The sequence below is a fragment of the Acomys russatus genome, chromosome 28, assembly GCF_903995435.1.
Source record: "Acomys russatus chromosome 28, mAcoRus1.1, whole genome shotgun sequence".
Lineage (NCBI taxonomy): Eukaryota > Metazoa > Chordata > Mammalia > Rodentia > Muridae > Acomys > Acomys russatus.
The window spans coordinates 26,832,045-26,857,483 of NC_067164.1; the positions used below are offsets into that span (position 1 = coordinate 26,832,045).

At 45.7% G+C, this 25,439-nt stretch overlaps 1 protein-coding gene and 1 pseudogene across 1 annotated transcript in view; one reads left to right on the top strand and one right to left on the bottom strand.

The window, feature by feature from the left end:
- The window catches only part of Cpm (carboxypeptidase M), a 55,728-nt gene that overhangs the window by 26,036 nt on the left and 4,253 nt on the right, over nt 1-25,439 (top strand). Inside the window, exons 3-7 of the mRNA XM_051170850.1 lie at nt 6,959-7,056; nt 15,000-15,172; nt 16,982-17,166; nt 18,283-18,453; nt 22,319-22,471. Coding sequence (XP_051026807.1) covers nt 6,959-7,056; nt 15,000-15,172; nt 16,982-17,166; nt 18,283-18,453; nt 22,319-22,471 — 780 coding nt within the window. The remainder of the gene's footprint in view (nt 1-6,958; nt 7,057-14,999; nt 15,173-16,981; nt 17,167-18,282; nt 18,454-22,318; nt 22,472-25,439) is intronic.
- Nucleotides 1,755-2,522, bottom strand: LOC127210461 (60S ribosomal protein L17-like; annotated as a pseudogene).

A 25,439-nucleotide genomic window follows, 5' to 3' on the forward strand; every position in this document is an offset into this window, starting at 1 on the left:
CTAATCGTAAATTGCAGCTGTGTCCACCTATAAACACAGGCAATCAAGTAGCCAGGTCTTGAACCAAGGAAGCTATATATCATCAAAGAAACTCTTCTTTGCAACAGTCAGAGACCATTTGAAAAAACTACAACCAATCAAAATGCAGAGAGCAAGTGACCACGTGGTGCTGGCCCCAACCAATACATCTACAGTGCTACTCACGCTGTGGAAGAGGGGGCCGCTGTGAGAATGCGTCTCCTAGAAATGTCAGGGAAACAACACCCGTGAGATCTCAACAATATGGCTGCCTAAATAAGACCAATAGACACACTAACTAGGAAGGGAGAAACCTCACCAAGCACCCCGTGTATAATTTTCAGTTTGCTGTGCACAGAAGGAGAGCAAATAGCGCGGGAGGCATAGGGAGTGGGGGGTAGCAAGAAGGCAGCAGAGGACCATGTTCTGCTGATGGTTTCTCATTGATGGCACACACTCCTGTGTTCTCAAGGAGTCGTAACCATGGTGAAGCCAGACAAGAAAAGAAAACGTACTCTGGCCTGATTCATCCCCAGACATTTTCCCTTTTTCAATTAAAAATGAAAAGGCCTTTCATTTAGGAACTAAAACTCTCCCAAACTGCCCTATAACCTGCTCAGTAAGAAATATAAATTAGCATCGATGTTTCTTTGGTCTGATACGAAAACATTCCACCCATGGGGACAGACTTGTGAGCAGACAAAACACCATCCTTCCTTCAGGATGTGTTGGCAGAGTCTAACCTGAAGCCAGATGTTTGCTCTGGAGCGCAGCACACTCTTTTGTGGAAATACTCCAAGGAGCGCCATCTACTCTGGAATTGATCTAGAATTGATCTAGAAAACTGACTTCTTTCCAGGGCCAACCTCAGAAGGCACCTTGTTGGTGGGCCAAAAACTTTCATCTAAATTCCTGGGCCAGGAGTGACCTCAGCCCTAATGGACCTCCCCTGACTTGTTGGTTGATGGAGCTGCGTGTCTGTTTATTCAGCAAATATTTATCCATCCTCTGCTATTGGTGTAATTCTGCACCAAGACGGTACTAAATTCTGCAAGCTCAGAGAACCACGGCTCCTTGTCTACATGTACACTGTGGAGAGTTCGTAGTGAGCATCCCGCCCAGGCTGGGGAAAGGTGTGGCTCTGTAGGAGAAGAGTGAGGGAGATGCTAGAGGCCAGGGTGGCACGAGCCACTAAGCTCAGCACTCAGGGTAAGGCAGAACAATTGCTGCAAAGTCAACATCAGCTTGGTCTACGTAGCAAGTTCTAGGCCAGCCAGGGCTATACAGAGAAAGCCTGTCTCAAAAGATTAAAAAGGCAGAAAGAAGGGAAAGGGAAAAGGCATGGGAGAAGGGGGGGAATAGGAGGTTAGATGGAAAAGGAGTTTGTTTGTTTTTTCTCCGAGTGAGCAGAAGCTGGCCACTGCGGTCACACTGTCCACGAGTGTTGGCCCTTCGGTGGGCAGCACATAACAAAGACCAGCTAGAGCCTGTTGTGTGGCACTGAGTAGGATACTCAAGGCAGGAAGGGGCAGAACCTTGGGAGCCCCCATGTGCTGCCGAAGGATGTGGGCTCTCTCTTGGTGGCACAGGGGCCACAGCAGATAAAGTAAGTGGCACGTGTGATCCAGTCTCCGGACCTACTCCCCCAGGTCACAGTGACATGGAAGCATCATGTACCCTTTGAATTTTTTTTTTTTTTTTTTTTTACTTTTATCTGCATTTATTTTATGCTGAATTTAATCCCATGCCATCAGTTTTTGTTTCTTCAGTTTCTTCTGGAATGTCTTTTTCTTCTGTGCCTCCTCCTCCTCTGGCTTTGGAACAGTCTGCTCCTTTTCAGTGAGGATTATCTCAATGTGGCAGGGGGAGCTCATGTGTGGGTTAATCCGGCCACGGGGAGTTCGTCTGTGCATCTTAGGTGCCTTGTTCACGTGGACAAGTTCAATGACCAGAGAACCTATATCTAAACCCTTAAGTTGAGCACTACTCTCTGCATTTTTCAGCGAGTGCAGCAAAAATTCCACCCTCTTTTTTGGTCACTGGCCCTGAGACCAGCCCCACTGTTTGGCCTGGGCGCACCTCCTGACTTCACCATTATACCACTGGAATGGCACACACTGCTTCTTTAAAGTGACATCTTTCAGACACTTACCCCTGATGGCCTGGGCAGTTTGCAGTTGTTCTTAAAGTGAACACGAAGATTTGAACCTCTCGGTTTGCGTGATTTTGTAGGGTTTTCTGGGTCAGGTGAGTAGCGCACCGTCTTTGCCGTTCACCTCTGGCCGCTGACAGGGAGAGGACGCCTGAATCAGTTTATTGAATGATGGAGGTGGTGTCCGAAGTAGAGTTGAGCGTGCTGCTGAGCGGTACAGTCAGTTAGTGACGCGCCATTTGTTTCAGCTGGCCAGATGCCAGGCTCAAGAGAGACATCGACAGACTTCTGCTGCGTGAATAAAAGGTGAACATGAAGCTGTGTGCAGGGTGATTGTTCGCACGATGAACATGTATCCGATTTTATTTCAAAGTTCATGTTGGGATTTATGAGTTGCGCGCCCCCCATCTCGCCCCACCCCCCGCCCCCCACAGCTTCACTAACTTTGTCAAGGCAGCTGCTTCCAACTTGGTCTCATATCTGTAGTTTAGTCAATGTGTCAGTATGTGTGTGTGTGTGTGTGTGTGTGTGTGTGTGTATTTGTGTGCCTGGCCCGTGCCCGTATATGTACACATGTCTGTAAACTCTGAGGTGCAATCTCTGTGAGCTAATTTTTTGAAAGAGACTTCATAGAATTCTCTGTGTGTGTGTGTGTGTGTGTGTGTGTGTGTGTGTGTGTGTGTGTGTAATTCACAGTCTTTGAAAAGAGGCAATTGAGTGGTTGCACTGTTATGCCGAGAACAACACAAGCGGAAATAGGATCAACCAGACCCTGCACAGACATCCACGTTCCACTGAGAACAAAGACCCAGTGAGCTCACCTGTGGGCCCAAACTGAAAGGAAACCGGGGACACAACAAACAACAAGTGGAGCAGAGCCTGGGAAACACAGAAAATAAAAACCAAGAAATACCTTGGTTCCAGGTTCCATTTGCTCAGCAGCAAAGAGGAACAGCTCATCCTCCCTTCCACCATGGGGCCCCGGGGATCGAATTTAGGTCAGGGTTAACCAGCAATCACTTTTACTCGATGAACCTTGCTGGCCTAGCCTCGGATCTCTTGAGCACACCGCTTATAAGCTAGAACTTTGGGAAATAAAATATTTCCTACTTTACAGGGAAAAGAAAAGTCTTGCTTAAATTAGTACTTAACCTTGGCAGCTATGTGGTTAAAAACAAGTGTTTGGTCTTCCGTTTGCTTACTTGAGTCCAAGCTAGAGGGCCTGGAGTTGGTAGAGAGGGTGGCCAAAGCCCCTTTAGAGTGTCCTCGTTCTAAGAGGACTTTGCACTCTTGAGGTGACTGGTTGGTTTTTATTCAGACCCGGTGCCATTGAAGTGGCTCAGGGTCAGTTTCTTATCTTGCAGTTCACTTGGAGGTCACCCATGCTGAGAGTGCGATTGAGTTTCCCACCGAAGTATTTTTTCACTTAGGTTTGATTGGTGTGACTTCCTCCCTCCCTTAAACTAAATACTATCGGGTGTCCAATTCAAGTGGAGTTTTCTTGTCATTCACTCTCGTGCATGTAACAAGCCAGCAACTGGAGACTTGCAGTTAGGAGCAATGTCTGACACATATGTTGTGGGGATGACACTGAATTTTCCCCCTGACCATGAGGAACAAGACTATATACAACACAGATCTGCGTTTATCTGCCTTTAAAAGCATTAATAGTTTTTTTTTTTTGGCGGTGGCGAAGGTATCTCCCAGAACAAACTCAAAGAACCATGGTTAGCAGCTCATTAAAAAAAAAAAAAAAACAACTTGGTTTCCCATAAAAATGCTTTAACTTTGGAGGGTTGACACTCCAGATAACCAGAGAGCTGGTCTCAGAGGGGAATGGAGGGACTCTGGCTGATTTCATGCTGGGAAACGATGAGCCGGAGTAAGTTGCTCTCCACACTGCAAACCCAGCGTCGTGTTCTAGAACCCTAGTCTGAAACATCGTGTGTGGCGCCCGATCTGTAGTGTGTTACAGCTTCCTGCCGGGAGAACAGTCACCATTTCTTCTCTCATTTTACACACGCCACAGTACCCTTCACACATCTCTATTAATATATATGCCACAATGGTGCGATTATGTTTGCATATTTGCTTTAATTCACTAGATCAAAAATTTAGGGACTACATATATTACCCAGTGGGAGAGCACAGGTTTAGGATGTTGGGCTTAATTCCCGGTACCCTGTTTTTAAGAGCTGATGTAGAGCATAACTTATTTGTACAGCCTGCATTAGGGTGGATGACTGGATATAGTGGCCTTCAGCAAGCTGATAGATGAATGGACGAATGAGAACTCTTCATAGGTCAGGGAGGATTAATCAGATAAACCATGTTCTGGGTATTTTCTAAGAATTCTTGCAGTAACTGAGTTTAAAGCGTTGCCTTGTCATGACCAACTTCCTAAGGCACTATTCCAATTGATTGGGAGTACATCCTGAGAACGGTGAGTCCAGTGTGTGCTTCCTTTCCCCTTGGTCCCTCAGGGCAATGAGCATGCCTCAGCCCCTGGGTGTCTCTGACTGAAGGGCTAGATCTGAAAATCTGTAGACCCCTGCTCAGCATTAGCCCATTGTTGCTGTTAAACTTCTTTCCTAGGCTCTTAAATTCCACATAGAGAGTTATCACAGATATGTGAATTGTGTGTGTGTGTGTGTATACACATATGTGTGTATACATACACACATATATATACATTATGTAGCATATATGGAGATATATATATCAATCTCTGAGACTATATTAAAAGAGCTAGACTAGGGCTGGAGAGACAACTCAGGGGTTAAGGGTACTGACTGCTCCTCCAGATGTCCTGAGTTCAATTCCCAGAAACCACATGGTGGCTCACAGCCATCTATAATGTGATCTGATGCCCTCTTCTGGCCTGTGGGTGTATGTGCAGGCAGAACACTGTATACATAATAATAAATTTTTTTTAAAAAGAGACTATTTTAAAATCAAAAGGGACTTCTTAATTTGGGTTTATTGGTGGGGGAGGGAGTGAAGGCAGTGTTTTGCTTGCCTGGTACTTGCTTATGTAACTCAGTCTGGTCTTGAGCTCATAACTACCCTCCTACCTCAGTCTCTTGGGTGCTGGGATTACAGACATGCATCACCATGCCTGCATTGACTTCTTAACTTTATTACCAGCCTGGAAATTGAGCCCCTTGAAAGACAGTACTTCTTGTTGGTAGGAGAAGTGCTAGATTTGAAGTCGGATGGGCCAGGATTCATCGCTTCATTCTGGGAATCAAACTGTAGCCTCTAGCTGGCTGGGTGATCACAGCTGATTGCATAAGATTGTCTCCTTTGTAAGCTTGATTGGCAGCCTATCTCAGCGGTTCATGGCAAGAAAGCATTAAGATTACATAAAATGGAGCTCCGGCTGTAATGTCGGTCACACGCACAGCCTTGGTAATCTTGTTTCTGCCCTTGCTTGCCTGATTTTATGGCTGCAAGGGGACTTGCAAGCTTCCCTTGGCATTGTTAGGTTGGGCTGTGGATTCCGGCCTGCTTAACAGAACTCAAATAGTGTCAAAGGCACAATCGAAGCCAGGCGTGGCATGCATGCCTGTCATCCTGGCACTTGGGAGACCTTGGTAGAAGACTTGTTAGTTTGAGGCCAGCCTGGGCTCAAAACACCAAAGAGAAAGGGCTAGAGAGATGGTTCAGTGGTTAAGAACACTGGCTATTCTTCCAGAGGACCAGGGCTCAATTCCCAGTACCACATAGCAGCTCACAACCATCTGTAACTCCAGTTCCAAGGGACCCAAAACCTTCCTGACTTCCTCAGGCATAAGACACACAAGAGGTATACATGCACATACATGCATGCAAGCAAACACTCATTCACATATAGGCACATAGGGGTAAGCATACATACATGCAAGCAAACACAGAAACAGGTACACAAAAGGTATACATATATACATGCAAGCAAACATACACATACAGGCACACAAGAGCTATACATGCATACATGCATGCATGTAAACACTCATACACATAAAAATAAAGAAGGCTTTTTAAAAAAAATTGCCAAGGAGAGGACAAGAGGAGCTGTTGCTCAGTGAACCTCAAGGCAAAACAAAACAACACAGAACAACACACAACACAACAACACAACACATGCCACATCAACAAGACGTGAATACAAGACCTGGGATTTCTTATTTTAGAAAAAAGAAAAAAGAAAAAAAAAACCCTCCCTCCTCCTGAATTACAAGTTTTGCTACTTTTTCTGTTTTTTACTTTCTTTCCTTATAAGGCTGGCACCCTTCCAGTCAGCCGTCAACTGTGATTCCGCCGTATAATTGTGTGTTTTAGCAAGATTGTTCCACGAGGCTCTAGGATCCCAGAACACGTGTATAACCATTTTGAAAATAAGCTCCTAACAATTGAGATGTACTATGAATAAATTAATAAAATTTTTTTTAAAAAGAGAACAAAAGATGCATGTCACAGGGAAATCTACCACTTTGTATACTGATTTTAGTACTAATAAAAGTAAAGTAAAGACAAAAAGAAAAGAAGAGAAAAGAGCCTCGATGTAACCTCATATGCTGATCCTTTAAACTACACTCTAGATTAACTGACATTTCTACTGAGTTGAGTTTCCTTCCACGCTGACAGTAAATACTGAGCATCTGAAGCGTAGAACTGTGTCACATGAACGTAAGTCACCATGATATTGTAAAGCTGCCAGGAGAGAGAAGTGTGCTTCTCATTCTCTCAGAGTTCATATGTCATTTTATGAGATAACTTATTTTTCTCTCCTTCTTCCTTGTGAAGGTAGAAACCTGTGGGTCCTCGTGGTGGGGCAGTCTCCAAAGGAACACAGAGTCGGGATCCCAGAATTCAAATACGTGGCGAATATGCACGGAGACGAGGTATGTACACCGCATGAAGGTCTGAAAGAAATTTCTCCTCGTGTCTCTCCTGGTGTCACCACTGACTGGAGAACCCGGATGTGTATCAAGCAGCAAGGGGCCTGGGAGGAAGCTGAGGGAGCCAGTTCTTACAGCACCAGACCATATGGCTTTGGTCCCCTGAGAGAGTAACCAGAGCCACTTTTGTGTTGGGGCTCTCTGAGCTGCCTCCAGCCCTGTCCCCTCAGCCAGTCTCTCAGTTGGTTTCCTGTCAGCATTTAGGAAATCCAGTGTGAGAGCTCTGCTGTACTGGAACTCAAAACAATGAGAAGATACCAAATAGCTGTCCAGCCTCCCAGCGTCTGGCTTTTTTTAGTTTTTTAAGTTTTAATTTTAATCTTAATTTACTTTCCTTATTCATTTATGGTGCTGGGGATTGAACCTCAGCTCTCGTGCTTTCTAGGTAAGTCTCTGAGCTGTTCTGCCAGCCCAGGAATGTGGCATTTGAAGCTGTCTGTCACAGCTCCAGTGCTTTCAGGGGCTCAGGTATAGATGCACACAATGTTCTTTCCAACCTGTCTTGGGGGTAATCACACTTACAGAGGAGATAAACTCTGTTTTTATTTTTTTCTGAAAAATACCTTTCCACCACTCTCACAAGTGGTTAAGACTTTACCGGCTGGTGTCCTAGTTTGCTTTCTTTTGAAATGATAAAGGCCGTGTGCAAAAGCACTTGAAGGGAAATGGTTAATTTCAGGTGATCAGGGCAGGAGCCCAGGGTAGGAAATGAAGACCATCAAGGAGAGCCGCTTCTTTTTCTTCCTAACAGCCAGCTCCCTTTATCACACTTGCCAAGACTGCCTGCCTTAGGGTTTAGCACCGCCCACAGTGGGCTGGGCCCTCTCACGTCAATCATTACTCAAGAAAACGCCCCTCCTCCCCTCCCCACAAGAACTTGCTCAACTCAGGTCCCTTCCTCCCAGGAGACCCTAGCTTGTGTCAAGTTGACAGAAAACCAACTAATACTGCAGGGCTGCTAAGATGTCTACCTCTTTCTAACCTTGCTTCCCTTGGACACTGTCAGCGTTTTCTATCTGCCAGGACTCGAACTCGGGGAAGAAACGGTAGCCCCCAGGTACCACAGTAAAGGCTATTGATAGGGGCTGTGTAAAGTACCCTATAGTAAGTGCTTTTAGCTTTTAGGAATTTCAGAATCAGCGCATGTGGTGGGAAGTACCACCTGTTAGTTGCCAAATCTTTTGCAGGAGCTGGGGTGAGATGCTCTAGTCAACGCTGAACCTCATGACCCAATTTAACCTCCTCAAGCTCTGGTTCCATAGGGCCTGGCTCCACCCTTTGTGACACACACACAGCCAGCCCTCACCAAGCATGCTGCCCAACCCGTCCTGCTGAGAGCAATGTTTCTTCCTGCAGCCTGAGTTAATTGCAAATACATGCTTGCAAGAAAGCAGCCTGATGTGGGGTGGGTAAAGAATAACGCAGCTATTTTTTTTGTTTTGTTTTGTTTTGATCCATAATGGACTGTCTCTTTAAAAGGCTTTTTGAGCTGGGCATGTTGATGCACTCAGGAGGCAGAGGCAGGGATCTCTGTGAGTTCGAGGACAGCTTGGTCTATAAAGCAAGTCCAAGTCAGCCAGGGCTATTACACAGAGAAATCCTGTCTCGAAAAACCAAAATAAAATAAAATAAAAGACTTTTTGTAGCTGTGAGTCTGCCCAAAATTGCTTTTAACAAACAGCTGTCTGTTTACACACAGAAGCCCAGACTTCCTTCTCCTTTTGCTATCTGGAATCCATTTTTAATAAGAGACAGGAAGTTACCGATTGATTTCCTGGGGATTCCGAGACTGCTGCTACTCAGGAATTAATCCTCAGAGCAGAAACTTCCGGAGAGAAACGGGTATCTCTGCCCTCCCCGCCTAGCTATGCCGCCCGCCCGCTCTGTGCTCTGCGGGAGCTGCTGTGTCCCGTGAGGCTCAGGCTTCCCTGGCTCACCCTGTCTTTAGCGAAGGCTGAAAGCTGATGCTGCGGGGAGGGGGGAGGAGCGGCAGAGGATGCGGGACTCTGACGTGTGAACGCCTTGTACATCCCAGTTCTGGGCTTCGGCCGTGGTGGAGCCTATTGAAAAACTCCGTTATTCTGAACTCAAGGTCTTGTGTGCTCTGCCCTCCTCTTCTGGAGCCACAAGGAGCTGGAGACAGAGATGGCCTAACCTGCGGCAGAGAAATTCCTCTGAGCATAAAGTCTAAGCGTGCATGTTCCTCTCGGATCTTTTGAAACAGAAAACATCTTCAATTCTTGTTTTTACTAAAAAGCAGCGTAGCTAACATCGTGGGCAATGGCTCTTTTTTGTTGTTGTTGTTTTGTTTTTGTTGTTTTGTTGTTTTGTTGTTGTTGTTTTTCGAGACAGGGTTTCTCTGTGTAGCCTTGGCTGTCCTGGACTCGCTTTGTAGACCAGGCTGGCCTCGAACTCACAGCGATCCGCTTGCCTCTGCCTCCCGAGTGCTGGGGCAATGGCTCTTATCCTTCGTTAGAAGTATTTCTTGCTACCGTGATATAAAGTTGGACCTCTGACCCCACGATTTTGAGCTCTTCGGAAGCATAGGAACCTCATGGTAAATACCTGTAGGAGCCATACACACTGAGTGGCATGGCGTACCAAGTGGACCACATGATTTTTTAAAGAACATTTTTTTTTGTACCATAGATAGCATGACATTGTGTGTCAGGGGCAGGGGGTGTCCATAATTGAGACCGTGGGCTTGATGAAATTAGCTGCAGCATCAGGGCCCATTTCTGCCCCACCCCCATGAATTTCTACTCTGCCTCTTTAGTCCCTTCTTTTAAAATCATATCTTTTTACATTAAAAAATATAATAATAACATTAAAGATCAGTGAAGTGGATTAGTGGGTAAAAGACACTACTGCAAAGGGCGAGGACCTGAGCTTGATGCTGAAGTCTAGTCTAGACACCCCGTTCTAGGTTTAAGTTACGTGTTAATGTATCTACTAATGGATACTCCTGAAGATTAATCAGTTTTTAACTGGGAGGGTGAGGCAGGCACACAATGTGTGAAAGTTCCCTTGTGCCACAGGTAGTCACGGCCTGGGTCTGGGTCCCAGGCCACCTGCTGAAGTTCCCAGGCATGGTTAGAAATAGAGAGAAGCTGGGCGTGGTGGTGCACGCCTTTAATCCCAGTACTTGGGAAGCAGAGGTAGGCGGGTCACTGTGAGTTTGAGGCCAGCCTGGTCTACAAAGTGAGTCCAGGATGGCCAAGGCTACACAGAGAAACCCTGTCTCGAAAAACCAAAAAAAAAAAAGAAAAAGAAAAAAAAAAAAGAAAAAAAAAAAGAAATAGAGAGAATTTACTAAGAAAAGGAAAGTACAGGAGTGGGCTAGTGAGCTGAAGCAAAAGCATGCACCCCAAAACACGGGGCCTTACGCCTCATGACTCTTTATGAGTTATTACACAGCAGCAACCGCCTCTCCAAGATTTGTATTGCTATGATGGGGGGGGGTTGTTTGGGCACAAGGAGAGGGTGAGTTATGCTGTTTCTTTTATGTAGCTCAGGTGGTGAAGGACTTCCAGTTTTCCCTGCCAGATGTTAGTCTTGATGTAGCTTTCGCCAGTCTCCACTCTGCTGCACCTTGAGACATCAGAGATGGGACTTTTACCACCATCACACGTAGATGTATGATCACACACACATGCACGTACACACGCATACACACTCACATGCATGAGCACATACACACATGAACTCACATGCACATGCACACACATGCATGCACACTCACACAGGCTAATACTCATGAATGTGCACACACACATATACAGGCTCACACATACAAGCTCACACACACATGCATGCACACTCACACACACATGCCCACATACTTGCATGCACATTCACACAGGCTCACACGTACATGTACACACACATGTATGCACACTCACATAGGCTAACGGGCATGAATGCGCGCACACACCCACACAGGCACACACACATAAGCTCACACACACATTTACAACACATGCATGCACACACAGGCTCATACACATGTATAAATGCACACACAGGCTCACACACATGTATAAATGCACACACATGCTCACACACGTGTGAGTACATGAGCACACACACAGGCTCACATGCACATGCAGTGCTTGCACCCGTTCATCCTGCTACCAGCTTGCTTTGGAGAAAAGTATAGCCAATTAAAGCCAAGCTTGACCGGAAGCCACAGCCACACCCTGACACTAGCACGTCTCACATCCTCTGCCTTGTGGGGTTGCCAGAGGGAACCCTGTTCCTTCCACAGGCTTTCCTCCTGCTCTGTTTTGTACCCCTTTTCTGTCTATTTAGAAATCTTTAAGGGCTGGAGAGATGGCTCAGAGGTTAAGAGCACACTGACTGCTCTTCCAAAGATCCTGAGTTCTATTCCCAGCAACCACATGGTGGCTCACAACCATCTAGAATGAGATCTAGTGCCCTCTTCTGGCCTGCAGGCATACTTACAGACAGAACATTGTGTACATAATACATAAATAAATGTTTAAAAAAAAAAAAAAAGAAATCTTTAAAAAAAAAAAGAAAGAAAGAAAGAAAGAAAGAAATCTTTAAATTTTTGTAGGAAAAAAATGTGACACATCCACTCTCTAGTTTCATAAGCCATCTCTACTTGTTCTTAGGGGGAAATTCTATGGCAAGTTAGAACTGTGCTGAAGAGCCCAGTGCCACGCCCACACTAACCCACAGCAAGGAAGAAGTCAGAGCCCAGGACCCCATGACCCCAGGGCCCAGGCCCCCATTACTGTAGAAGGAAACCCTCGGTGAATAGTCATCGCTTAACTCAACTACAGCTCTTACAGCTCTAGGATTTTTTATAGTGGAGAGAGCATTAAGGTGGTTTTTCTTCTTCTAATGCTTTATGTCATATCTTTCGCCTTTCCATAATCCATAGCAATGAATTGGTTTTACTGGTTGCTTGAGACTTTGAAAACCCCCATCCTATTTAGTAGCATTATTTATGTGATTAATGATCGATTTGAGATAGTCCAACCCCTGGGCAGGTGGTCCTGGGTTTATAATCATGCCAGTAAACAGGCTCCCCTGTGGCCTTTGCTTTAGCTTTTCCGTCTAGGTTCCTGCCTTGAATTCCTGCCCCGGTTTCCTTCATAATGGACTACAAGCTGTAAGATGAATTAAAACCTTTCTTCCCCAAGTTGTTTTTGGTGATGGGGTTTAATCACAGCATCAGAAAATAAACCAAGACAGCCTGGAGGATGGGTGTAGTTTAATGTTCAAAGTTTCGCATCTATTTAAACAAAACCGAAAGGTAAAATTTGTCCTTCCAATTGTCACTTCCCAGATTTTTTTTTTTTCCTATTATTGCCCTGAATTCTCATGTAGGCAATGTGGCTTTGGATAATCAGATTCTTTGTTTGGGGATTTAGGCAGATCTAATGATTATTGCAGGTGATGTGTCTAAGTGAGCTTACGTATGTGTTACTTAGACTGCTCAAGTGATCGGCATTTGCTCCATCTCTCTTCGGGCTAATGTGACCAGATAGCCTGAGTTCTTGCCCTAAGCAAAACCTGTTCAACACTGAAAGTCTTTTGACTAGCCTCAGCGCCTTAGGTCCTCTTGTTTCTTACAATAGTCTTAATCAAGCTGGGTGGTGGTGGTGGTACACGCCACAGGGGAGTACAGAAGGTCCGTGGGTCAAAAGGAAACCGGTGAGGACCCTACTGTAGAGGCCTCAGTGGAAATGAGAAGGGTGATGAGCCTTTCACCATATTCTTAATGTTTTAGAACCACGAGGCTTCATACTCCATGCCTTAAACTTAAGGGGGAAAAGGATGTTTATACATAAAACATGAATGAGTACTTGAGGCACTTATCCTCAGGCTGCAGAGAATACATTTGAATAATATTTGTCACAAGTCACAGGGCAGGAAGTAAGGCCCGATAAAGAAAATAACAAGAGGATTTTGTTTAACTCCTTCTCAGATGTTGTGTGTGTTTCCCTGGGCCTTTTAAAACTAAATGATACATGGTTGCTTCTTCATGTTAATGAGATTTTTTTTTAAACCTTCTATAGTTAAGCACTGAGAATTTATTTTGGAATATTAAGACAGCTGCTTCTTTGGTTACACACACAATATGGGTTCTTTTCCATTTAAAAAGTGATACTAGAAAAATAAGCAGAGTGAAGTCCTCCAGTAACTACCACCCAGAATGGCTGTCATTAGTATGTTCAAAAATCTCTCTAGACATTCATGTATTCCCGTGGTGAGAGACTAAGAGTAATTAAAATAATCTGGTCGGGCGGAGGGGAGGATGGAGAGATGGCTCAGCAATGAATAGAACTGGCTGCTCTTCCAGAGGACCAACGTTCAACTTCCAGCACCTAGTGGCAGCTTACAGCTATCTGCAAGTCCAGTTCCAGGGGGTTCCAATGCCCTCCCCTGGCCTCACCAGACATGTACCTGGTGTACAAACATACATGTAGGAAAAACAGCGATACATATAAAACAAAGTTTTAAAATTAAACAAAAAAGTTTTATAATCTAGAATAAAATGTGCGGCATATTTAACGTGTAAAATCCATTTAATTTAGTAAAATTTAATATATTAACCAGGGGATAAAACTCAAGTAAAACTAGATGGAGAGCTTGATATTCTGAATCTTTCTTAAAGTCTCTTTATTATACGTTATTATTTATTACATACTTGAGAGGGCGTTGTGTTTGGGCACACATGTGTCAGAGGCTCACATGTGAAGGTCAGAGGACAACCTGCTGATCAGTTGGTTTTGTTTTAATTTCTTTAATCATTAGTTCTAGCTTATATATGGGTCTTCTGCCTGCATACATGCCTTTCTGTATGGTCTTTTCCCTGCATGTATGTCTGTGTATCCCATTTATGCCTGGTGCCTGCAGAGACCAAAAAAAGGGCATTGGATCTCCTAAAACTGAAGTCACAGATGGTTGTGAGCTGCCATGTGGGTGCTGCAAATCAAACCTGGGTCCTCTGCAAGAGCAGCCAGTGTTCTTACCCACTCATCCATCTCTCCAACCCTGAAGTTTTACTTTTAACACAAATACAAAGTGAACACATTTAAAGAAGATGTAAACAACAGTGTGCGCACTGTACATTCTTTTGGCAAAAGCTGGGTGACATGCAAATGAGTAAATTCCACGACCGTAGGAATGTGGGCATCCAAAGTACACAGATACAGAAAAATAACACAGAACGTGCAACAGCAGAAGCTGCCAGAGGAAGGTACGGAATGCTGCAACCCGCTCAAATCCTGAGGCCAATTATTAAAATTAATCACATTATAATCTGGTGTCTAGCCTGCCACTGGGTTTCATAGGAGTCATGGTCTTGTCTCTGGGAAGACAAGGAAATGAAGACCACCGTGTTAAGAACTTTGCCTCGAATTCTTCTTTTAGGTCTAAATGGTTCTGGATCCACTCCCTCACACACGTACAGAGAGCAGGTAGTTTACAAGCAAGGGCCTGAACTCTCACAGATGCACTCTCAGCATCCCCCACTGAGCTGACCCTTGCCTCTGTTTTTTTTAAAGATTTATTTATTTATTATGTATACAGTGTATATAATATTCTGCCTGCATGTACACCTGCAGGCAAGAAAAGGGCACCAGATCTCATCATAGATGGTTGTGAGCCACCATGTGGTTGCTGGGAATTGAACTCAGGACCTCTGGAAGAGGAGGCGGTGCTTTTAACCTCTGAGCCATCTCTCCAGCCTGACCCTTGCCTCTGTTGCTCTGCTTGAAAAATGTGGTTCTCACAAACAAGCTTTGATGTAAGATCTCAAATGTGGCGATCCATACGGGGGAATTTGCACTTTGGGGAACTTTTTCTTATTATTTCTGACTTACTAATAATCCCGTTCCTCCTCTGCACAGACCGTGGGGCGGGAACTGCTGCTCCACCTCATTGACTATCTTGTCACCAGTCACGGGAAAGACATGGAGGTCACACGTCTGATCAATAGCACTCGGATCCACATCATGCCTTCCATGAACCCAGATGGGTTTGAAGCTGTCCAGAAACCCGACTGCTATTACAGTAATGGAAGGTAAAGAGGGGCTGGTGGGGCTGGAGAGATGGCTCAGTGGTTAAGAGCACTGCCTCCTCTTCCAGAGATCCTGAGTTCAATTCCCAGCAACCACATGGTGGCTCACAACCATCTGGTGCCCTCTTCTGAGATAAAGTACTCATATACAATAAATAAATAATTTTAAAAAGAGAGGGGCTGGTCTCCCATCAGGCACCCATTGGCCCTGGCAAGAGGACTTACGTCATGGTGAAGCGCTCCAGAGCCTGTGCCTGTCACAGGCGCACTGAGGCTCTACGGGCCGCCATCTTGTAGGATGAAGCATGGCGCCTGTCTAGTCCCTCTGCCTCTACTGACCATTCCTCATCCCCATCAAGTGCCCAAAGAGCATTCCTACAAAAACTCCTTCCCAATCATGGATTATGTGTTTAGTCCCCATATGCCTTCTGATCCTCTGGCATTGTACCTTTATGGTACAAATTTAAATATATGTTTGTTTATTTACTTATTTGTTGGGCATGATATAGGGTGTGCCACAGTGGATGTGTAGAGGTCAGAGAATAACTTGCAGAAATTGATTCTCTTTTCCCATGTGGGTGGGTCCTGGGAGTCAAATTTAGGTCACCAGGCTTTGCATCAAGGTAACCTGCTAAGCCATCTCACAGACCCCTAATGTCTAATTTCTTAAGTGTCTTTCTCTCCACTACACTGCAAGCTGCTGCAGGCAGTGAATCATCATTGTCAGCTTCACGTTGCCCAGCACAACGGTTCTCAACCTTCCTAACAATGCGACTCCTTAACACAGCTCCTCGTGTTGTGCTGTCCCTTCCCCAACCACAAAAGTATTTCCATTGCTACTTCACAACTCTAATTTTGCTGTTATGGATCATAATGTAAATATCTGATATACAGGATTATCTGATACACAACCTCTATAAAAGGGTCATTTGACACCCCCCCCCCCCCGAAGGAGTCTCGTCCCACAGGTTGAGAATCTCTGGCCAAGCATAATACATAGACTCTCCAAAATTACCCAAAATTGGTTTATTGATGCAATAGCCTACGTAGTGTGGGTCTTACAGTGTGGTCTAACGGTGGATTTTGTTTCAAACTGCCTCAGGGAGTTTAGAGTTTCTCCAGTGCTGAATATACACATATATTTGCACAGTTTGTAAGTTTGTTGAGTTTGCCAAGAATAAATAAGTAATATCTCAACACTGGACCCCCTTCATCCTTAGCTTTTCTAGCATAGTTAGGCATAGACATGCCAGCATCCTGAAACATGTTTGTATAAAGTATATGAAGTTTCTGACCTTGGATGCTGTGTAAGAACCCGTTGCCGAGCATGGTGACCAAGTCTTTTTATTAACTTCCAAGTTTAAGAAGGGCAAAGTAGGATGGATGTTGACCTCTGCTGCACCTGGGGCCTCAGGTCAGGTCTGAGGCCGTTAGCCTGGGGCCATGTGTCTGGCATCCCCATCCTGGCTGTCACCTGGGTCCCTCACTGTTCTACAGAGCCTGTATGCGGCTGCCAGTGGTGCCTCGGTGTCTAAAAAGCAGTGTTCCAAGAACAAAAGGTCCCAGAATGCACAGTTGTCCAAGATTTGCTGGTGTCATAGTAGCTAACGTCCCATCGGGACACCAAATCACACACACTAGGGGCCAGGGACTTTAGGTATGATTCTCGAGAGGCCTCCACAGCAGTTATCCACTGCTCTTGCATTCACATCTGGGAAACACCTGGAACCTAAGCCTCAGGCCTGTGCACAACTCCCCTCACCCACACCCACACACACCCAATAAACCCTACAAAAATCCTCTCTTTTAAAGGGAGAACTCCAACAATTACGACCTGAACAGAAACTTCCCAGATGCCTTTGAGAACAATAACGTGACGAAACAGCCTGAGACCCTGGCAGTCATGGCGTGGCTGAAAACAGAGACGTTTGTCCTCTCTGCAAATCTCCATGGCGGTGCCCTGGTGGCCAGCTACCCCTTTGATAACGGCGTGCAAGGTAAGTGGTGTGGCCCCACCGCTCCAGCAGACCGAGCCGCCAGCACCCCACCTCTGGAACAGTGGTCCACCACCCACGCGTCACTTCTCTGACCACACAAGCAACAGCCTCACTCTCCTCGACCATGTGTGAGTGTGTGTGTGTGTGTGAGTGTGTGTGTGTGTGTGTGTGTGTGTGTGTAATAAAGAATCCCAGGCATGCCAGGGGGCCTAAAACAGACCAAGTAGCTGAGAGTGACCTTGAATTTCTGAGCCTCACAGACGTACACCACCAGGCCAGGTTTATGAAATACTGGGAATCAACCCCAGGGCTTTATGCATGCCAGGCAAGTCGTGTGCAACATGAACTGCATGGCCGGCTCTTCCTGTAATTCTTAAACAGGGTGGGCAGTGTGGCTGAAGCGACAACCAGCAACATGATATCCATTGGTGAAATCCTACAGTGGTGTAGATTGAATCACAGATTTAGGTTATGTGGCTAGAAGGCTTATCTTTTTTTTTTTTTTTTTTAATCTTTCTGAAGTGTTGACTTTTCTAGCTGTTCTCAACCAGTAAGTTGTGACTCTTTTGGGGGTTGACTGACCCTTTTGCAGGGGTCTCCTAAAACCATCACAAAACACAACAGTTGCAGAATTACAGCTATGAAGTAGCAATGAAAATAATTTTATGACTTGGACCACCACAGCATGAGAAACTGCATTAAAGTGTTGCAGCATTAGGAAGGTTGAGAACCACGGCTTTAGACTCTGTAGGATGACATGTGTTTAATGATAAGGGCCAGACTTGGTGAGATTAAAATCCCAGCATTTAGGAGGCAGAGACAGACGAATCGCTGTGAGTTCTAGGCCAGCCTGGGTACATAGCGAGTTCCAGGACAGCCAAGACTACATAGAGAGACCCTGTCCCAAAAAAACAAACAACAAGCATAAAAGCATGACAGTGGTATATGTTAACTCCTGGCAGCTGAACTTCAGAGACTGACGAGGATGATGAAAAGGCCGCTTCATTTTCAGACTGATTATTTTGTGAGCTAACATGGGAAGCTGCGTGTGCGTGCGTGCTGTTGATCACGTCTGCTGATGTGTGTTGTATGCATCCCTCTGTCTTCCTAACACAGCTACAGGGACACTGTTGTCCCGAAGCTTAACTCCCGACGATGATGTTTTTCAACACCTTGCGTATACCTATGCCTCACGGAACCCCAACATGACAAAAGGAGATCAGTGTAAAAACAAAAGGAACTTCCCCAACGGAATCACAAACGGCTACTCCTGGTACCCACTGCAAGGTGAGCGCCTCCTCTTCCTTATACACCCCTGCTGCCCTTCACCTGGAACACCAGCTAGTCTCGAAAGACGAAAGACGCGCAAAGGCCCAATGCAGTCCCTCAGTCAGGTCTCCATCCCACAGTATCACGGTGAAGGACAGTTTGTAAGATTCACAGGCATGTTCCTCATTTGCTCGCACATTTGTTTTAATCTGTGGGTGCTTCCTGCACCCGGGAACGGTACCAAGAAAGACCCAGGGCTCAGACCTCGCCCTCAAGTACAATGGAAATGGGGAATTGGCTTACAGAGCCAGAGTGGAAAGAGGGTAGAAAAGGCAAAGGGAGCAGTGCAGATCTGGAGGAAGGTGGCACTTATGTCCCTCCTACAAGGACAGCTGCCACTCCTGCTCCCGCCAATTATAGTGGAGACGATGTGGGATGTGGCTGGTCTCCTTCCTGCTTACAAAAGAAGTTGGCTGTCGGGAAGAAATGCTCTTCAGGCAGGACCAGGGGAAGGGGTTCTGGCTTCCCACCCTTGAGTCCAGATGGCCAGGCAGAGGAAGGGTGATGGTGAAGGGAGGAAGGGAACACAGAAGGAAGGATGGTCCTTTGTCGGTTTGTTTTGTCTTATTGGCAGTATTGGGGGGGGGGGTGGGGGGGATCAGGGGTGCTTACTAAATTGTCCAGGCTGGCCTTGAACCTTCAAATCTCCTGTCTCTGCCTCCCAAGAAGCTGGGATTACAGACCTGCACCACAGAGTTTAGCTCACTTGTAGCCAAATGAGTAAAGTCAACAAGCAGAAGCCCAGGGCTGCACAGAACCTGGGACTAGCCTGGAAACTTGGGGAGAGAGAGAGTAAACGGAGCTCCGAGCTCGCTAGAGATGAGCAGCCTTCCCGCCCAGACTAGGCAGCCTGACCCGCCAACAGCCAGCAAGCAAGCTGCAGCCTGCGTCTCTGCACACAGGCGCCTTCCCCAGCTGTCACTGTGGGTGCATAGGCCATCTAGTAATCTAGCACGAACTGGTACTTTTGTGTCTGGGTGGCGCACTGCCAACTTTCCAGATGAGGTAAAATAAGCATAGCCCACAATGGATGGTGTTCAGGCCGTTGAGGCCAGTGAGACGTGGAGGCACCGTAAAATCCATCCTGCCGCTCGGGGTCTGTTCCCACTCACCTCAGGGCTCCAGCACAGCCCCTCCCGGTCCTTCTCCATCTTCATTGCTACAAAGAACCTTCTGTTCTGCGGCACAACTGTCCTTCGTGGTCACTGTAATTACCAAGACAAAAAAAATCCAGATGTGTGGAAATTCCCAAAGTTGTTACAAGTTACTTGCAATTGGGGGGGGGAGGGGAGAGGGAGGGAAGGGGAGGTAGAGGGAGGAAGAAAATAGATTCAGAGAGGAATACAAATCCATTAAAAAAATTTTTTTAATGGAAAGGATAAAGAAAAACCTTTTATATAGATTACTCTGGCATTTTCTTTGTGGATTTTTATTTATCTACTCATTTTGTGTATATGAGTGTTTTGCCTGTGTGTATGTCTGTGAGCCACATGTGTGCTGTGTCACAGAGGCCAGAAGAGGGGGTCAGCTCCCCTGGATCTGGAATTACAGTGGTTGTGAGCTGCCATGTGGGTGCTGGGAACTAACCCTGGGTCCTCTGTAATTGCAGACCGTGCTGTATGCCCTTAGCCCTATCTCCAGCCCTTGGGCATTTTGTTGAACTTAAACTCTCCAATACCTGGTAGAGCTGAGAACACAGTATTCTCTCGGGCGGATACTGTAGTGGTTCTCATTGTCATCGCTGGGATGAAATATCTGACAGATGCTTCTTAGAGGAAGGAGGATTTCATTTACCTGACACTTGCATGATAGGTTGAGGCAGGAGTGGGCCCTTGGCAGACCCAGGTCAGATGCCAGCCTCTAGCCCTATCACTGTGGCCCTGCCTCTGCCAGGAGCAGCTGAGGACTACATGCTCAATCAAGCACATGAGCCGTGGACCACTTCATTAGTATGATGATGTGGCTCCGTGGTGGACCGTGGACCATTTCCCTAGTATAATGAGACTTTGACTTGACCTCAGTACAATACAGGGGTTGGGATAGAAGAAGAAATAGAAAAGTGGCTGCATTAATCAAATCTAAGATGTCATTCACATAAAATATAACATGCCACCAGGAGAGAAAGTTCTAAAACCTTCTCAGTCAAACACATGCTTTTCAGCCATAAAAATTAATACACAAATCCAGGGACGTCACATAGGCAATTTCATGCCTTACAAAATACACAGTAATTATAACCTTTTGAAATTAGGAATTTCACATGAGCAGTGACAACCTGTGTCCGAGCTTTCCTAGAATCAGCAGCATCCTTTCCCTGAACCTCAGAAACATCTCGTCATAACGAGGGCCAAAGCCACAGGGCTCCTGCAAGATGGCAGCAGCTGGGCTCTGCCACCCACAGGCAGGAGTCTCTGGACCTGTGTGCCTTAACATCTATGACCGCTGCCCTAAAGAAAAGCCGTAACTGCTGTCGGGGTTTGATGAAGTGACCTAAAGGTCTTTGGAAAGATGTTAAAATCCCTGAACATTCAGTAAATATTAGACGCTATTATTCCTCTAAAACTAGTGATGCTGGTTTTAATTAACTAATTTTATAGCTTACAGAAATATTTTTTAAAGATGTTTTTGTCTTTTTATGTGTATGTGTGTATGTTTGTGTGAGTGTGTGCCACATGGGTGCAGGTGTCTGGGGCAGCCAGGAGGAGGGTCGGATCCCTTGGAGCTGCAGTTAAAGGTGGTTTTGAGCCACCTGATGTGGGTGCTGGGAACTGAACTCGGGTTTTCTGGTAAAGTGCCATGTACATTTGGCTGCAAGAACATCTCTCCAGCCCTACAGAATACTTTTTAAAAATAATCTCTTTTTTTTTTTTTAAGATTTATTTATTATTGTGTATACAGTGCTTTGCCTGCATGTACACCTTCAGGCCAGAAGAGGGCATCAGATCACATTATAGATGGTTGTGAGCCACCATGTGGTTGCTGGGAATTGAACTCAGGACCTCTGGGAGAGCAGTCACTGCTCTTAACCTCTGAGCCATCTCTCCAGCCCCCTAAAAATAATCTTATTATACTGTCTTGTGCAGCCCGTGTATCCAACTGCCCTTTTGCAGTATAGTCAAGAAACTATTTTTTCTTTTTGCAATATTTTTAATTTAAAATGTTTTTAAGAGCATAAGTACTGCATTTACATCGTCTCCAGTACTTCCTCTCCCAAATAGGCTATTCTTAAGAAAAATCACAAGCCGGGTATAGAGGCTCACAGCTTTAATCCCAGCACTCAGGAGGAGGCAGGGACAGGTGGATCTCTATGAGTTCAAGGCCAGCCTGGTCTACAGAGTTCCAGGACAGCCAAGGCTGTTACAAAAACAAACAAACAAACAAACAAACAAAAAACAAAAAAAAACACCCTGTCTCGAAAAACCAAAAGGAAGAAAGAAAGATCTTACTCTAGCATGTACCATATAAAATGTTACTTCTGCCCTCAGGTCCCTAGTACTTTCCACTTAAAATGCAGTCAATTTAGGTGGGGAAATGTGTTTGAAATATAGGGTTTTAAAATATAAAAAGGGATCTTTCCCCACCTCCCGCTTAATTTTGGTGCATAATTGAACTTCCGTCAGCTCCCATCCAGTTACCTCATGGGATTCTTTGCGTCTGTCTGGTCACGTGGTGGTAGAACGCGCCGCCCCAATGGGACATGTGGAAACAGCCATGCCTCTTTTCCCGAGTCTCGGTACTCATTCACACATCTCCTAGGCATGTGATACCTGGCTCCCTGGCAGCCTTTAGCCCTTAACGAAAATGAAATGTGCTTGCCTTTCAGGTGGGATGCAAGATTACAACTACATCTGGGCCCAGTGTTTCGAAATCACACTGGAGCTGTCGTGCTGTAAATACCCGCGGGAGGAGAAGCTACCATTCTTCTGGAATGACAACAAGGCCGCCTTGATGGAATATATGAAACAGGTGCACCTAGGTCCGTGCCTTAGTCTTCTTGTTAACACACACAGCGTGCGTAGAGCCCTTTGGGTCGAGCATATATATACAAAACCTCTCGGGGGCTCAGGGCAGGATCTCATTTCCAGTACCAGGACTAAGAGTTTGAATGCTCTACATCTTATCTGTAGTGTGTGAGAGATGCTGTGTCCAGCTGCTCATTCGAGGATGACTTGAGCTGGGCGTGGTGGCGTCGCACCTGTGATCCCGAGCACTTGGGAGGCAGAGGCAGGTGGATCTCTGTGAGTTTGAGGCCAGCCTGGTCTACAAAGCAAGTCCAGGACAGCCAAGACTACACAGAGAAACCCTGTCTCAAAAAAGTAAAAGAGAGAGAGAGAGAGAGAGAGAGAGAGAGAGAGAGAGAGAGAGAGAGAGAAAATGACTCATATTCACTTCATTTAATGGTGCAAAAACCCAGAGTTCCTCTTAATTTTTACATATTGAATGGTATGTAAATCTAACAAAAATCAGGAAACAGGATGATACCTCTGCAGTTAGAAGTTTGGTTTGAGCACCCAGATGGCTCAGCAGGTGCAGGTGCAGTGCAGGTGCAGGTGCCTACACCACACCTGGTGTCCTGAGTTCATCCCGGGAGCCCACAGAGTGAAAGGAATAACTGCCTCCTGCAAGCTGTCTCTGACCTCCACACTCTTAACGCCATAGCACACAACGCCAAATAAATAAATGAATGTGAAAATAAGTTGGTCATGGTGGCTCATGCCTTTAGTCCCAACACTTGGGAGGCAGAGGTGGGCGCATCACTGTGAGTTCCAGGCCAGCCTGGTCTACAAAGTGAGTCCAGGACAGCCAAAACAAAACAAACCAGAATATTTTTCTATCCGCCTGTCCCTTGTTATCTATGTGAACTCACTTAAATGTGTTTATTAGCACATCAACCCTGCCCCCTTGTGGTTTAAGACAGGAATTTTTTTCTTTTTATGAATAGGAGTGCTCTATCCGCATGTACGCCAGAGGAGAGAATCAGATCTCACTCTGGAAAAGCAAACAGAGCTCTTAACCACTGAGCCATCTCTCCAGCCCCAGCAATATTATTTTCTGATTAGGGGGCAGGGGCAAAAAACTCTTTCAAAACACTGATGTATGATTGCTACTATTTCATAAAGATCTCGCCCTGCATTAGTGCCCTGTCTTCAGTCAAAAAGTACTTTTATTTGTAGGTGACTAGGGCAAACTCCCCTTTCTTGGCACCTCCTGTCTTTGCCACAGTGTGTTCGGTCTCTGCTTCAGTTCACCACATGCTAGGAGGCTTCTGAGTCTGAGATGGTGGCTCATCTGGAGGACTCAGACCTGCCCCATCTGGGAAAGAAAAGCCTCCGTTGTAGCACAGGGGCCTGGCCTAGAGGGCAGGAGCCAGTGTAGACGTAGACGTCACACTCTTAGGTCTCCTGTCATGTTTGAAAGTGCAAGGAAGTACTAAACTTCAGTGTGGTCAGCGGAGAGTTTGGAGTAAGAGGTCTGCCCTGCCTCACGCCAGCTTGTTCTATGGCCTCAGAGGGACTATTGGGACTCACAGAAGTCCTCAGTGTAACCTTGGGCTCCGTGTATCATGGAACTGTGTTAGAGGTTGTACTCTATTGGAACCTATAGATTCAGAAGCTAAGGTGGGTGCAGACAGGAAGTCTAAATTCTAGGTGTACAATGTCCCACTTGTCCCCATCTTTGGGAAGCAAAGCCCAAGCAGCCCAGGCTGCTGCCCTGACACTCCCCTGAACTCAAAGGCAGACCTGCACCTAGAGGCTGAGGAATGGCTCATGGCCCTCAGGTAACTAAGCAACCTGGCCCTAAGAAACTGGGTAGGTCCTGAGCTCCAGAATCCTGTCAGGCCAAGAGATGGATCTTTCATCAGATCCAGAACAGGGTACCACATGATCATCAGGGTTGAAGGAGCGTTCTTCAGGGCACTGTCCCAGCTCCCAGTTTCCCCACAGCCAGGCTGTGTGGCTCCATAGGTCGTGCCCCCCTTACCATCTTCAGACTTGACAACAGAATTTAAGGTCTTTGCTTTTTTTTTTTTTTTTCAACTGTTGGTTTTTGCTTCTCCTGCTATCGTAGCTCTTTCTGAATCTTTGGATCTACTGTCTTTTTCCAGTGTTTCAACTTCAGCACCCCAAATAAATAGTAAGAACAAGCATAAATGGGACTTTGAATAAAAAGACAAAAGAAGGAAAAACTACATGAAAATAAGTTTGCAGAGTGGACTGCCATAGATTCCATGGAAAGGAAACGTGACCTTTGATAACCCAGTCCCAGGCAAATGAGCCAGGGACAGAACCGGAAAGGCATCAAGAGGTCATCTGCTTCAAAGATTTGCTTAATAGCTGAGATAAAGACTTTGCTGCTAGTCACAACCCCCATCTTTTCCCTCAGTCTTTTCTAGAAGACACTGTTTCATGTGTTCTTGTGGTTTTCTTTTATGATAAATAGTAGTTGAGTATAGCTATTTGAAATTGACCCAAGGTCTTGTTATCATTGTATTTTGTTTATTTCTGTCATTAGGCTTAAATTACTTTGGCCTGGTTTGTCACTGGAAGGAACAAATTGGGATGTGTGGCCGGTGTAGTTCAGGGAACAGAATTTCCTGGGATACAGGAGGCCCGAGATTCAATCCCCAATGCTCCCCAGAGCATTGACATCTTGAAGTGGCACGAGTCTAATATAATGGCTTTGGTGTGGATCTCAGAGGCTGGCATGGACCTAGGGGCTAGGCCACAGTTGGCTATAAAATTAAGGAGGTTATGCAAGGCATGGATTTGATCCCTTGAACCATTAAAAAGGAAAAAGTTGTCCTTCACATTTGCAATGTATTGCTTTGTTTTGCAGTCTTGGGGATTGGACCCAGGGCCATACTTAATCATACCTAATGCTAGACAGAAATTCCACTACTTAATATCCCCTTAGCCCTGTGGAACTTGAGGATAACATCGCCA